The sequence below is a fragment of the Geotrypetes seraphini genome, chromosome 8, assembly GCF_902459505.1.
Source record: "Geotrypetes seraphini chromosome 8, aGeoSer1.1, whole genome shotgun sequence".
Classification (NCBI taxonomy): domain Eukaryota; kingdom Metazoa; phylum Chordata; class Amphibia; order Gymnophiona; family Dermophiidae; genus Geotrypetes; species Geotrypetes seraphini.
This window is the reverse complement of record NC_047091.1, coordinates 56,197,877-56,213,725: the sequence shown is the minus strand read 5'-3', so window position 1 is coordinate 56,213,725 and position 15,849 is coordinate 56,197,877. Positions and strand designations below refer to the sequence as shown.

General features: G+C 43.1%; 1 protein-coding gene and 1 long non-coding RNA gene across 3 annotated transcripts in view; one reads left to right on the top strand and one right to left on the bottom strand.

Moving 5' to 3' along the window:
- The window catches only part of LOC117364687, a 238,090-nt gene extending 235,669 nt beyond the window's left edge, over window positions 1-2,421 (bottom strand). For both annotated transcript variants that reach the window (XR_004540298.1, XR_004540297.1), the window contains exon 1: window positions 2,239-2,421. This is a non-coding gene — a long non-coding RNA (uncharacterized LOC117364687). The remainder of the gene's footprint in view (window positions 1-2,238) is intronic.
- LOC117364684 (cytochrome P450 2G1-like) overlaps window positions 1-10,185 on the top strand; it is a 54,098-nt gene extending 43,913 nt beyond the window's left edge. Inside the window, exons 8-9 of the mRNA XM_033954157.1 lie at window positions 3,111-3,252; window positions 9,462-10,185. Of these exons, the coding sequence (XP_033810048.1) occupies window positions 3,111-3,252; window positions 9,462-9,643 (324 nt within the window). The 3' untranslated portion in view covers window positions 9,644-10,185. The remainder of the gene's footprint in view (window positions 1-3,110; window positions 3,253-9,461) is intronic.
- The last annotated feature ends 5,664 nt before the right edge of the window (window positions 10,186-15,849 follow it).

The following is a 15,849-nucleotide window of genomic DNA, read 5'->3' as shown; positions in this document are numbered from 1 at the left end:
CATTAAACCAAAATATTTTGTTCTATGAAGGAAAAATATGTGGTCTGCGAAATCTGCTGTTTATACTTTGCTGTGTGTGAAGGATTTCTATTATTCAGCTACATCTTTTATAGTTTTATTAGTGTCTTTTAAAGTCTTAACTAAAAGTGTATCTAATACATATTAGTTATGCCCCCCCCCCCCCTATATTCTGCATAATACAATTATCCCCATTAGAAGCAGATAAATGGAAGAAAGTTGAATGTTAAAAGTTAATACCAAAGATGGATGTAGGGCAGAAAGTGAAGGAGAGGAAAACAGGAAATGGATAAGATGGCCCTAGAAACAGAGTTATGAGCATAAACAGAAGGAAATGCAACCAGAGCCTGGGAAAAGATGAGTAGAAATATAAAATTGCCAGACAAAAATGGTAAGAAAAGTGATTTTATTTTCAATTTAGTGATTGAAATGTGTCAGTTTTGAGAATTTATATCTGCTGTCTATTTTTTGCACTGTTTAGGAAGAAATGTATTTCTTTTCAATTCTCTGGTGTTGTGCTGCATTCAGAGTCTAACATTTTAGGATTTTGTTTGTATATGTTAGGACTTTTATTTTGTGGTCCTGCATTTGCATAGAGTTTATCTGTGTTCTGAACATGTGACCAAGGCCAGGTGTTCTGGTAGGAATGAATGTTGTGAAGCGTTATTGAAGTAATGGTCCCAATTAGAAAGATATTTGTTGGCAGTTTGTCCAGGTTTTGGAAGGCCCTGAGATCGGACCGCATTTGGAGGGCCTCTGCGCATATGCAGACATTGAGGTGATGATTTCACATGCATACACATGATGTCATCACGTCAACATCCACACATGCATGGAGGCCCTTTAGACCCAGCTCAGAACTCGGGGGAAGGAGACATGAGGTTCATGTAGGGGTCAGGGCTAGAGGCCAAATAGGGAGAGGTAAGGTGTCTTCTTTTTTTTTTTTTTTAAGAAGAAATCTAGTAACCCTATATTTTAGAGACTTATCATTGGAACTCAAAAACAGCAATTCCATGAAATTTACATTAAATATTATCCTTCACTAGTGCCATCTGTTTTCAACATTCCATCCAATAGAGCTATATGTGGCCCCTCCTACTTACTCCTACAATTGTGGCCACCGGGCCCTGCCTAAGCTGATAGTGCCCCTAGTGGACCACAGGTTTAATACTCCAGGTGCACTGCTCAATAAGGAGACCAGCCCTACGGCCAAGATTCAAGAAGCAAAAACAAAAAGATATAATGAAACCAGTCACACATTCAATACTGTGTCTTTAAAGTTTGCAGGATTCTAATTCAGGTTTCTTTATTCCATAACAATTCAAACAGAATGGCAAACAAGAAAAAAAAAATACAAAAAAAACTCATGGCAAAAATCCTGGACAGAAGTTCAGGATTTTCAAAAGTCCCTATGCCTTAGCAGTCTAGCACAGCCTACAGCAACTGGGCCTAGGCCTTACTCTGGCCCTCAAATCAGGCCTTCTCAGAAAGGAGCACCACCAGTCCAGCTAGCTTAGTACATTATCCTTCAGTGTATTGTTTTCCAATACACATATACAAAAGAAAATGTCCAGGAAGCCCTCAGCTCAAGCAGGAGAATTGGCAAGTTTGTCTTACTGCTAAACAAGCTTTCATAGAATCTCATCCAAGGTCTTGACAAACTTTTCCCCAAACAATTCTCCGTTCCATGGAATTACTTCAGTCAAAAAAATATAACCTCACAAAGCAAAAATATTTTCAATCCAAAACAAAACTGTTAGTACATCACACACAGCATTTAGGAAGCATAAGAAAGTGCCCTGCCCCACCCTGCTTGAGGCTATAGCAGTGCTAAGGGTTCCTTTAGCCCAGGGGTGTCAAAATCCATCTTCGAGGACCGCAATCCAATCGGGTTTTCAGGATTTCCCCAATGAATATGCATGAGATCTATTAGCATACAGTGAAAGCAGTATATACAAATAGATCTCATGCATATTCATTGGGGAAATCCTGAAAACCTGACTGGATTGTGGCCCTCGAGGAAGGACTTTGACACCCCTGCTTTAGCCAAAGGAAAAAAAACCTCTTATATTCCAGTCACTGGCAATATACAATACTGCTCATTCAAAGTCCTTAAAACAGCAGAAAGACAAAACTGTTCATAGCAGAGGTATACAAGCAAAACTTTCAACAACAAAAAAACCCAGTTCAAACTCAGTAGGCCTTACAGGTTACACCTACTTCCAGGGCTTCTGCTGCTGGCAATATTTCCTCACAAAGTTCCATTTGTTTCTCCTCAGGCAGGGCTTCAGCTTCCGGGATTGGAGCTATCTCACCCCCATCCATAGTATTAACTTGACCAGGGTTGGCTGCTGAGCAGTGGAGAGAGAACCATCCCTTCTCCTTGTCCTCTCTAACTGTAGAACAAACACTGCTGGCTTTTCAGTATGTGAGCCACAACCTGCTCTCTTTGTGCCTGCACTGCTCTGAGGCTCTCTTGGGCTCCCCCTGTGGAAAGTGCAAGGCTTTCTAACAGAAGCATTTTGCCTGAACCTTATGTTAAGGCTACTAGGCTGAGTCTCCATTTCTTCTACCTCTGAGCTGTTAAAGAAGAACTCATTTTCTGCAAGGTTTTCCTCAGTGTACTTGGGGAACCTAGGCTGCTGAACTTTTCTGGGCTTGGGAAATTGTCTGATTGTGGTGGTATAGAAGAATAAAGTTATGTTATATTATATGTAATGATATTTCTGGCCTTAGTTCTGACTTTCCTGGGGCTTTTAAATGGGAACATGTCAGGCACAGAGTCTGACTGGTCACACAATGTTATCAAGACCTGCATTTGTCTTTCATTCTAGATCACCAGGTGGGCAATCTCAGTCTTCAAGGGCATCAGTCCAGTCAGGTTTTCAGGATTTCCCCAAAGAATATGCATGTGTTCAATATATATACAATGGAGGCAGTACATTCAAATAATCTCATGCATATTCATTGCGGAAATCCTGTAAACCTTACTGGGTTGCAGCCCTCGAGGACCGAAGTTGCCCACCCCTGCTCTAGATTCTATTAATGATGCCTTCCTCCTGATTTTAAAGCATCTACATTTTGTCTTCCAGGGTACCACAGTTTATACTGTGCTAAGCTCAGTCCTGTATGACCCAAAACATTATCAGAACCCAGAATCATTTGATCCCAACCACTTTTTGGATGCCAATGGCTGCTTTAAAAGAAACGATGCATTTATGCCATTCTCTTCAGGTATCGCTATGGGTTTTTTTCTCCCATATATATATGTTTTATAAATACTTAACCTGCTTTATTTGTCCTCCCCAGGTATCACCACATATTTTTAATCTAGATTTATTTTGCCCCGCTTGGATTTGGAATTCCCTGCTTTTCTTAGGTAAATCAAAACCATAAGTCCATTCATGCAACAGAGGTAGAACCAGGACTGGATCAAGTTCTCATGGAAAATGAAGCCAACTGGTGGCCTTACACATGTTCATGGCAATTTTCATTGAACTGCATAACAGCAAAATACACAGGTGATTTTGTGCTTGTGTATCTTCAACATCAAAGAGATACTATGCAAGCGGTAGATGGTTTGGATGGGCAGGTTAGATAGGCCATATGGGGCCCAATATTGAGACCGCAGGAGGTAGCCTGGATACTTCCTGAGGTTGGCGGCAATCCCTGATTTTCAATATTTTGTCCATATCTGGCCACCATATCCAGGTCAAAGTTCATCAATTGACTGGCTAAAGGTAGACCTGTTTTTTAAGACAGGTCTATCAGGCCATATGCCTTAACTGGCCAGCTGATGGAGACAGGCAATGACCAGCTATATCATGTGTCATAGTTGGTTACTGGGCCAGACATTTAGAGGGAGATAGATGGCTATCAGCAGATAGTTGTCCAAATGGAACTTTATTTATTTCATTTTCTATATTGTTCTCCCAGGGGAGCTCAGAATGATTTACATGAATTTATTCAGGTATTCACAACATTTTTCCCTGTCTGTCCTGGTGGGCTCACAATCTATCTAATGTACCTGGGGCAATGGGTGTGTGTGTGGGGGGGGTGGGGGTGGAGAGGGGATTAGGTGACTTCCCCAGGGTCACAAGGAGCAGTGTGGGTTTGAGCCCCCAACCTCAAGGTGCAGAAGCTGTAGCTTTAACCATAGTGCCACACTCTCCCCCTATTCTTGGCCATCATAGTCCTGCTTAATATAAGGATGATGGGCTTTATTTGCCTTCATTTTTCTGTGTTTCTATGTTTAGGTATATGACCTTAAGTACAAAAATATCTACTTGTTTTTTTCCTGCTTTGGTGCAAATTAGCGTGAGCGGACTGCTGGGCACGATGGACCTCTGGTCTGACCCAGCAGCAGCAATTCTTATGTTCTTACGTAGGTATAACTGAAAGTTAAAATACACATGAGTAATTTACTCCTCCACATTAAACATCCAAGGAAATGCCTCTTTTCTCAGAGGACAATTTAATAACAAATCACATAGGTTGCCTTTATCTGCCATCATTTTTCACTTTCTATTACATCTGAATTCAAGAGAGCATAGGATAGGCATGTGGGTTCTGTTAGGGAGAGGTGGATGGGCAGAGTGAATAGGTCACGTGGTCTTTATCTACCACCATTTTCATTTTCTAAGTTGAGAGGCCAAGTAGCACTAGGTTGCGGCTATTTTATAATGACACATTGGCATCATTGGGCTGATATTCAGCTGGTGGCTGAGTTTGACCCGGATATTCAATGCGAGACTTAATCTGGGCATCAGCACTGATATCCAGGCCTTGCCCAGATTCCAGAAGTTGTCTGGGTGCTGGCTGATTATTAGTTCAAATACCTGGATATTCAGGCAAAGTCAGGACTGTTATTTGTGGGCACAGGCACTAAATATCAGTGATGCCAAGGTAATTTCATGGCCTACCCTGCCTAGTTACTAGATGTCCGGATTTCCCCAGACATGTCCTCTTTTTGAGGACTCTGTCGGAAGTCCGAGTAGATTTTCAATTTAACAACTTTTGTCCAGGGAAACCAGATATCTAGTAATCCTATAGCAGCTCAACCTATCTGGAGTCCTCCTCCCCCTCCCACCACTCCAATGTGCACCTACCCAGAGTCCTGTTGCCTCTCTAGTCCCCCCCCCTCCAACGCCACGCACCTATCCGGAATCCACCTCCCTGTACAGCTCCCCCCCCTCCTCCCTGTGCTGATGCTTATGAAGCTCAAACACAGTAGCGCAGTAAGCGGGGTGGAGGTGGGGCAGACTGCCCTGAGAAGCATCTTTATGGGGGATGCCAATATCTCTCTTCTTCCCCACACCTCCGTTCCTTCCCACCCCTCCCTGCCATGCTCATGCGTTCTCTTCCCCCCCCCCCCCCCCACCGGTGTGAACAGCATCTCCAACCTACTGCTCGTAATGGACTCGGCTCTCCCTCTGACGTCACTTCTGGGTTGCGGAACCGGGAAGTGACATCAGAGGGAGAGACGAGGCTAGAGCAGGTAGCAAGTTGGAGATGCTGCTTGTGCTGGGGAAGGGAAGGAGCATGCACGGGGGGGGGGGGAGTGACAGGGGCAGAGAAGAGGTCAGGGAGCACCACCGCCCTGAGTGCCTGTGATCCTTTCTACGTCACTGCTCATACATCAACATTTCTGAACCTGTAGTTGGACTGCCGTAGTCTTCATTGCTGGGTCAGAGCAAGAAGAAGAACTTTGCATGTTTTGTCATGGCAGATGAGGAAGACGTGTCTGTGAGAGTACATCAGAGGTATGTGATTGAATTTTGTGTTAAACTTGGAAAGATTGATAATGAAATTCTTGAAATATTATGGCAAGCATACGGTGGTCCACAGAAAGGCATTCTCTTCAGCTGATGAAGTGAAAATGCCACAGCCACAGCACTAAAAGTGATGCCGCAAAACAATCTACTGCACATCTTTGAATCATTTTTGAAACGCTGCAAAAAATTTATTGAATGTGAAGGACGCTACTTTGAAAAAGAAAAATGTTTCTATCCTGAGGAGTCATCTGGTTCTGAATAAAAAAAACAATTTCGTTATTTTTCAATCAGCCCTTGTACGAGAAAATAGTTTTAAAAAACCATCAATACTGCCTGCGTTTTGGTACCTTCCTCAGGAGTCAAAAAAAGTACTCAAACTTGTGTGGTGATATAAAAGCAATCAATCAAGACATTTGTTTAAAAAAATGTGTACTTTATAAGTAAAATCTTCCTCTGTGTATTGCCTTCTCCTCTAAATGGCGGGAAAGAGTGAGCATCTCTTCTAACCCTATTTTTATTGACTGTATTTTATCTGCGTGGGGGTTTTTCCTGCTCTTCAATTGTGGAATTTAGCTTCCACTTACACATAATCCAGCCGATGTTCAAAGTGATTTAAGTCGGCAGGAGAAGCTCCTACCCTCTTAAATCACCTGTCACCACCTACCCCCACCATTATTCAGCAGCACGAAAGCAGGCATTGTCACTGAATATTGCTTCTGACAGCTGCTAAAAAGTAGGCAGGTCAGGGGCACTACTGGGAGAGGTATTAGGAATTAGCTTGGAGTTATAAGGATCTCGGCCAATATCCAGTGCTAGTACCACCATAGATAAGCATATTAATTTAGAACAGTACTGAATATTGACCAGGACCTTTATAACTATAGTTGTCATTGAAAGGCCCCCTCCCCCCCTCCTTCCCCCTGTACGATCCCCAGATTGTAGCTGTGGACTCCTAAAGAACTCCCTTTCCCCCTTCCCCAGCCAACAATATCTAAAATCCCTCCCCAAACTTCTGGAATGAGGTCCTACCCCAACCCCCAACCCCCAAATCCAAAATCTAAGTAGCCTATCTAAGGTCCTTGCTTCTTTACTGGACAGGGTGGGCCATTGATGCAGGAGCTAAGCCTTCTCACTCCTTCCCCTTGTGGAAGGCCCTTGCAAATGGCTGCTAGTGACTTCTTGTGGTGCTTTGCAAAGGCAAGGCCCAAAGGGCAAGAGGGAATCATTGCTGTCCCCAATGACCCCCACATATCATGAGGGATTTCAGGTAGGCCCAGCAGGCCTACATAGATCTTGGGGTGCAGTTGGAAGTTTAGAAGAGCCTTGCTCCAGCAGATGGGGCTTTTTGGAAAGCCAGTAGGGAATCAGGGGGAGGCTTTCAAGGCCAACTATAGTTTTGTAGGGTCCTGGTATCTTATGCAGGCCCCAGCTGTATAGAGTCTGGTGGTTATTCCCATGACATTTAGACCCCGATATTCTGTGCCAATTCCAAGACACAGACTGGCATTGAATACTGGAGGCTAGTCTAGCTGGCAACTGTCAGTGTTTTTGTAAAAAAAAAATCTTCATGAAATTAAAATTTCATAGCAAAATAGGTATAGGGGACGGCTAGCAGGCTCCATTTTTTTGAGGACAGCTTTGAGTTTACTACACTGCACCGATGAACACTCATCAGGGAATTAAGAACTAGAAGTCCCAGCATGCACCACAATAAAACCAGGATTTTGCCAAAATGCCCTGAATAAATAGAACCTTATGTTGACACTAAACCCCGCTTCCCCCCCCCAAAAAAAAAAAATGTTGTCGCTGGCTGAATATTGGTTGGGCAATTTATAAAATATGGTAAGTTATATACATCCTTACTGCAGGTCTAAAGCTGGTGTAATTGCAAGGGCAGAAATATAAGATATATCAATGCCTGGTTAGGCTAATATCCTATAATGGAAATTGGATGTCCAAATGTCATTATTGAATAGAGTCTCACTATGTGGCACTGGAGATGCCTTAATTAGGATTACCAGATTTTTCCACAGAGAAACATGGACACATGGCCATGCCTCATTCTGCCTAAGCCCCGCCTTCTCCTCCCCGGCCCTGCCCCATTCTACCTCCAGTCCCATCACTACAAAGCTTCGTCTTTCTTTTCTGACCTCCGAGCCACATCTGGAGGTCCTCGGAGCATGCGCAGATGGATGTGGCATCATCTGCACATGCTCAGAGGTCCTCCAGATGCAGCCGGGAGGTCAGAGCTTTCCAAAACTCAGACAAACTGCCAGGTTTTGGAAAGTCTGTCCGAGCACCCAGGCAGTCCTCTAAAAAGAGGATATGTCTGGGTTTTCCCGGACATCTGGTAACTCTAACCTTAATCAGACCTTTCCGTTTTCAGTGGGAGTCTTCAGCTTTTGCGGGTCTTCAGCCACATTCCCACAAGCCAGCCTTGATCTCCTGCCTAGTGCCCTCCCTGACCAGTGGCAGCAGAAAACGCTTCATAAAACATCAACTCCTGTTACCGCTAATGTGACAGCAGGCAAATACATTTTGTGAAGCGTTTCCTGCTGCTGCTGAATGTGGAGGGTCATTCTTTTTGCCTTTGTCTGCCAATCGGCTGTGCCTGAAGCAGAGCAATGGGTGAGCTAGGAGAGCAATGGGTGGAGTGGGGCCGTCTGGGGGTGGGCCCTAAATCTCTCACTGAGCAAGTTGGTCCCCTTGGCAGCTCTGCTAAATGGAGCTAAATGGAAGTGACCATTTAACGAATTGCTCCAAAATTGTGTATAATTGTGCAGATTATGAAATGAACGCATACTTTTTACCTGCTAAATGTAGGAAATGCATCACATAGCCAGATCTAAGTGTGTAGTTCACCAAAGGCTCCTTTTACAAAGGTGCGCTAGCGTTTTTAGTGCACGCATCGGATTAGCGCGCGCTATAGCACGCGCTAGCTGAAAATCTACCGCCTGCTTAAAAGGAGGCGATAGCGGCTAGCGCGTGTGGCATTTTAGCATGCGCTATTCCGCGCGTTAAGGCCCAAACGCACCTTTGTAAAAGGAGCCCCAAATTAAACAGGCAGAGGGTGAATCTGCTTAAAATAATGTTCAGCATTCTCATCTCAAATTCATTTACATTCTTGGCATACCTCAACTCAAACTGGCTTCCAATTCTGGCAAGAATACACTTTAAATTCTACTGTCTACTATTTAAAATTATAAACGGAGACATCCCAACCTACCTGAACAACCACCTCTTCCAAACTACCTCAACCAGGCATAGGAAAACTCACACTCTATTCACACACCCTCCAATCAAAGAAGTTAAACGGAAAAAACTATATGATGGCCTCCTAGCCACTCAAGCAGCAAAGCTAGACAACCAAATCTCCAATATACTGATAACGACCCCAGACTACAAAATGTTCAGAAAAGAAATAAAGTCTATACTTTTCAAGAAAACCCTGAAAAAGACTTAATACCACAAGTTCCTTTCTTCTTCTCACTAACATCCCGACTCCCCAAAACAACCTGATCTACTCTTTATCTCCCCTGAAAATGACCAGATATCTTCTTTTGTAATCCGCCTTCTATAACTCTTTTGTAATCCGCCTTGAACCACAAGGTAATGTCGGAATAGAAATCTCTAATTTAATGTAATGTAATGTTCTTCTTTCATGTACAGGTAAACGGATGTGCCTGGGTGAAGGTCTGGCCCGCATGGAGCTCTTCCTGTTTTTCACCACCATCCTGCAGAACTTTGATTTAAAGTCTGATATCGACCTAAAGGAAATTGACGTGAACCCTGAAACAAGTGGCTTTTCGAGAGTGCCACACCCTTTTAGCTTCTGCCTCCTCCCTCGCTAAAGTAACCTGTGGGATCTTACAGAACTAGTTGAAGACTCAGCTGTGCTAAAGCAAAGAGCCTACACAGCACTGTCATACTGCTCCCCCTTGCTTCTGAATGTTACATAGCTTCATAGTTGGTGAAAGTTAATAGTAGAGATTCAGTGAAGGCGCTGAAAATTAGATACTCTAAAAATACACACTCAGCGCTGTTCTATAAAGGGCACTCTGGGCTTAGTGCTTTTTATAAAATACACTTAAAGCTTAATTCTGTAAATGGCACAAAAAATCAGCGCAGACAAAAAACACGCAAAGGCCTGGATTCTCTCAACAGTGCCATTTTTATAGGTGCCAGTAGGCACCAAAGTTCAGTGAAAAACAATGTTTAAATGATGTTTTAAGCTGATTTTCAAGTTGCCTGTTGGCACCTACAAAAAACTAGCGATAGAAATGAAAGGTCACTTTGGGCAGCCAAAAAACCTAGAGACTTGAAGAAAGCACAAATGGTTTATTAGCATACGTATGCGACTCCCGAGCTCCAAGCTGGCTTCAGAAGTGCCGAAACCAGGACGTTACAGAGATATTTATACATTCTTCTGGCTATACAACTGAATTCTAGAAAAAACTTTTCACCTGTTACTTTTCTTAACAATCATTGGTTCTCAGCTCACACTAGCAGGTCACTTATCTAAGCCCTGCAGTCTTTCTTTAAATGTCGTTTATGCTGAGATAGCCATAAGAAGTTAGAATGTCCAAGCTAACACCCAAAGCAGGCTAGAACATGAGATAAGTTAGGTCTGCAGCTAAACATAATTCAGCATTTTATTAAAGAGAAAACTTAGTTCAACACTTAGGAAACCCAGTCCCAGACTCCTTCAGAATCACACTTCCATAGGCGCTTTATGGCGCCTAATGCCACTGTAGGCGTGTTAGGCGCCATGGTTCTCATCAAAAGTGGGCAGCGGAAACGTAGGCCTGGAAAGCCCTGGCTTACATTTCCGGTGCCTATCTTTGCCGGAATTGCGATTCTCTAACTGGCGCTGTCACATGATTGGCGGCTGCTTTTAAGGCATCCACCACCGACGGCGCCCAGTTAGAGAATCTGGGCCAAAGTACCATTCTATAAGTTGTGCTCAAGGTTAAGTGTTGTCTATAGAACAGCACTTAACACTGGAATCTGCGCTTAATTGTAGGCATGAAGATTTATACTAAATCCTTGGGCTTACATTAGGTGCAGATCCCCCTTGGGTTTAAACCCCATGCTGCTCCTTGTGACCCTGGGCAAGTCATTTAATCCTCCACTGCCCCAGGTACATTAGATAGATTGTGAGCCCACTGGGACGGATAGGGAACATGCTTGAATTACCCGTATTTAAATCAATTTCAGTGTGGTTGTAAAGAATACAAAAAGTCACAGTCCCTTTCCCTGATTCTATGACAGTGTAGGGCAGGGATCTCAAAGTCCCTCCTTGTGGGCTGCAATCCAGTTGGGTTTTCAGGATTTCCCCAATGAATATGCATTGAAAGCAGTGCATGCACATAGATCTCATGCATAGTCATTGGGGAAATCCTGAAAACCCGACTGGATTGCGGCCCTCAAGGAGGGACTTTGAGATCCCTGGTGTAGGGGAAGGAGTAAAACGTGGACCTCACGGATCTTAACCGCACGTCCTTAAAAATCTGAGGTCCGTGCCACTTTTAGTCTCAGCACAGGGAGGGAAAAGCATTAAGATCCATCATAGTAACATAGTAACATAGTAGATGACGGCAGATAAAGACCCGAATGGTCCATCCAGTCTGCCCAATCTGATTCAATTTAAATTTTTTTTTTTTTTCTTCTTCTTAACTATTTCTGGGCAAGAATCCAAAGCTTTACCCGGTACTGTGCTTGGGTTCCAACTGCCGAAATCTCTGTTAAGACTTACTCCAGCCCATCTACACCCTCCCAGCCATTGAAGCCCTCCCCTGCCCATCCTCCTCCAAACGGCCATACACAGACACAGACCGTACAAGTCTGCCCAGTAACTGGCCTAGTTCAATATTTAATATTATTTTCTGATTCTAAATCTTCTGTGTTCATCCCACGCTTCTTTGAACTCAGTCACAGTTTTACTCTCCACCACCTCTCTCGGGAGCGCATTCCAGGCATCCACCACCCTCTCCGTAAAGTAGAATTTCCTAACATTGCCCCTGAATCTACCACCCCTCAACCTCAAATTATGTCCTCTGGTTTTACATTTTCCTTTCTCTGGAAAAGATTTTGTTCTACGTTAATACCCTTTAAGTATTTGAACGTCTGAATCATATCTCCCCTGTCTCTCCTTTCCTCTAGGGTATACATATTCAGGGCTTCCAGTCTCTCCTCATACGTCTTCTGGCGCAAGCCTCCTATCATATTCGTCGCCCAATTGTCATAGAGGTCTGTCAGAGCCATAACCTATGCTGAGACTAAAAGTAGCACAGACCTCAGATTTTTAAGGATGTGCAGTTAAGATCCGTGAGGTCCGTGTTTTACCCCTTCCCGACAGTGTGCATGAATTACAGGTACACCCCTGATCCACCCATGACCCTTCCGTGGCTAATCCCCCTTTATGGAAACCAAGCATAAAATTTACAGGTGGATCCTGACACCTACAAATGCATGCCAATTAGTGCCAAAAACTGATTATCAGCATCCAATTACTGGCATCATGGGGCCTATGAATAAAAACTTAGTATGCAAAGAATTAATGGTAAAGAACATGTTGGGTTTTCACACTTGTGCTGATCCCACCCTGGCTGCACACATTTTGAAAGATCCCCTCCCACCACTACCACAATTCATCGACCCGTAGATATTACCCCTCTTGTGGATCTGATTAGTCCAGTCTAGATTCTCAGTCTAGAGCCAGAGTCTGGGCTTTAAGGGAACCTCTGAAGTTAGCAATTCATTTTCTTTGATTGCAGAGTTCTCATTTTTGGGGTCTTTGTCTGATTTTCCGTTCTTGTGAGTCTTCTTATTTTCTCCGTATTGCCTGTATAGGACACAACAAGGGCTAGAACTGGCCTTGGCCCTGATGCTATAGGATCTTTGTTGAGGGTCGATGGGCGAGTGTTAAGCTCTATTCCAGTGATCTCCAACCTTTTTCATGTAAAGGACCTCCACAAGATTTCAAACTTACATATACTACTAATTTTGTGAACTGCTTTGATCTACTTGCTCAGACTGGGTATTAAACATTTTTTAAAAAATCATGCTAATATTGATTCTACAGTATTTCAACTATATATTATAAAAATATACTTTATTTATTTAAAAAAATTTGAATTCCACTTATAACCTAAGTGGATTACAGCATTTACATACATAAATACAATTTATACTGCGTCATTACATCACAGACATACAGTACTTTAGAAATATTCAGTCATAAATGACAGGAAGAAGTAGAACAAGTCTGGCAACTCTATACGAATGCTCTAACACACAAATGAGTTTTCAAAGATTTCTTAAAAGACTTCAGATTTTGGCATAGCCTTGATGTACCATTCTGGGCATTCCATAACTGTGGACCTGCCACAGAAATTGCTGACATCCATAACTTTATTTTGGATTGCCAACAGTAGCAAATTCCATAAATGAGACATCCGAGTAATGCACTTATGAGATTGTTTTTATTTATGATGTCAAGTGGACGAGATTGAAATTAATGCATTTACAGGATTTGAAGAACATTTCGGCAAACTGAGGGCAGCAATGGAGGACTTTGGGGGTCACGTGTTGGAGACCACTTCTCTATGACTTCGGTGCTGGCATATAACTCTTGTTGATTTGAATGGAATAGTTGTGACAGGATGGGATATATTGAACCAAAAGAGGTGCCTGTAGGAGAAGGAGAAGTTATAGGAAATTTGCAGTACATCGTAACATTAATAGCAAAAGAAAAGGGAGACCCAATTTCTCCACAGTAAGATAAGGTCCAAGAGAATGAAAGCAAAAGAGACTGTGGAGGATGATGTTCTTGATGCTTATTTATTGATTTGTTTCCACAATAAATGATTTCCAAATGATAATCCGCCTTCCTCAGGGGTCCAATTAGGTGTTAAAATGTCAAAAGACAAACGTGAATTCAAAAGCAGCTATATAACCGCTTCTCCAAGATAAAAAGCTTGAGGTCATTTGTGTAAACATCGGAGTATACAAAACAATAAAACAACGCCCCCCCCCCCCACCTCCCCAAACATGATCCTCCAGCTGAGACCCAATTAGATACACACAGTTACAACCAACAAAAAACATCCTTTGAAGCTCACATTTTATTAAACTGCCAAACTCTTTGCGTCTTAAGTGCAGCAACGTCCTCCAACTTCCTGACCAGACAAACAATGTTCCACCAAGCATTCAATGATAGTGTGGTGTTATCTTTCCATTCAGACAAGATAAGTTGAATAGCTACCTCCACTGGCATAGTGAGGATGGGAAGCGTCCAGGGCCACTCCCTGCAATGTGTGCAACCCTTCCCAGCCCCGTACCTGGCGCGAGCAGCATCTCCAACTTGGCGCGAGCAGCATCTCCAACTTGCCTACGCCAGCTTTGGCTCTCCTTCTGATGTCGCTTCCTAGTTGCGGGACCCGGAAGGAATGTCAGAGGGGAATGCTGAGGCCGGCGCAGGAAGCAGGTTAGAGCTGCTGCTCGTGCCGGCGAAAAGCTAGAGGTATTTGGGGGAGGGGGGGGGGAATTGAAGGTTTGCGTGGCAGGGAAAGCGTGGGAAGGAGCAGGGGGTGGAGAGGAGGAGAGTTGCCAGCGTCCCCACCAAGACGGTGCCCAGGGTGGTTAACCCCTAACCACATCAGTGACTACCCCCATAAGCATATCAAGTTTCAAGTTTTTTTTAAGCTTGATATACCACTTTAATTACCAAAGCAGTATACATTGTACAAAATTTGCAATAAAAGAAAAAATTTAAAATATAGGGGAAAAAGCAACATATAACTGATGATACATGCTACAAAAGGGAAATAGATGAAATACATTTCCTAAAAATAAAAAGGAGGGGGATGGGAAGAACGAATAGGTAGAGGGGAATTGTCTGATATGTGGCCATGGCCTGAGTCTCATATGTGTTTAATCCTAGCTATAAATCTCATAGACATCTTTGAAAAGAAAGGTTTTAAGGCTGGATTTGAACTTGCTAAGGTTAGTCTCCTGTCTCGGGTCCAAAGGGGTGCAACCACTGAATAAATAGTCTTACGTGTGGTATCATAAAATAATTGTCGAAGCAAAGGAACTGCTAGAAGATGCTGCTGATCTATTTGCTGAAGAAATACGTTCACGTCACCACTCACATTGGCTTCTGATACAAGCAAGAATACTATTAAAATTTTACTGTCTACTACTTAAAGCCATGAATGGAGACAACCCAGCCTACTTGAACAACCGCCTTATCCGAACTACCACAACCAGGGCAAAAGAGAACCAAGACACCATTCACGCACCCCTCAATCAGAGGCGTCAAACGCAATAAAATGTACGATGGCCTACTGATCACGACACCACTACAAAACTTTCAGAAAGGAAATAAAAACCCTGCTATTCAAGAAATCCATTAAGACAAACTAACACTGCAGGAAGCATTTCAATCCCTCGAAGCAACCCGCTCTACTTTGTAACACTTCTGGAAATGTCCAGATAACCTCTTATGTAATCCGCCTTGAACCGCAAGGTAATGGCAGAATAAAAGTCACTAATGTAATGTAATGAATGAAGTGATTGCGAAGATTCACATGGGATCCATAGCCTGTGCTTTTATCCTTGTTCAAAAGATGGCAAAGAGCAGCTGAAAGCAGAACGATTTTATAAGTTCAACTTAACACGATTGCATCCTCTTCCAAACTAGACCAAAGAACTGTCTTAAATTCAGGCAGCCAAATAATATATGATAAAAGCTTCCCACAGCTGACTGGCAGCGAAGGCGCTGAAAATGAGGCACTGTGAAAAATCACACTCAGGGTTGTTCTATAAAGGGCACCCTGGGCTTAGTGCTTTTTACAGAATACACTTAAAACTCAGGGCAGGATTTTCAAAAACCCGCGTTAAAAAGCGACGGTCTGCTACCGCAGCCGTTTTGATGCTGAATCTAAAAACCCGAGACATTCTTTTTAAAAAAATCACGCGTGAAAATAAGATTGGCGGACAACAGCGAAGATTTTCTACATTTGCATGTGCCCTGATGTGCACATGTGCAGAA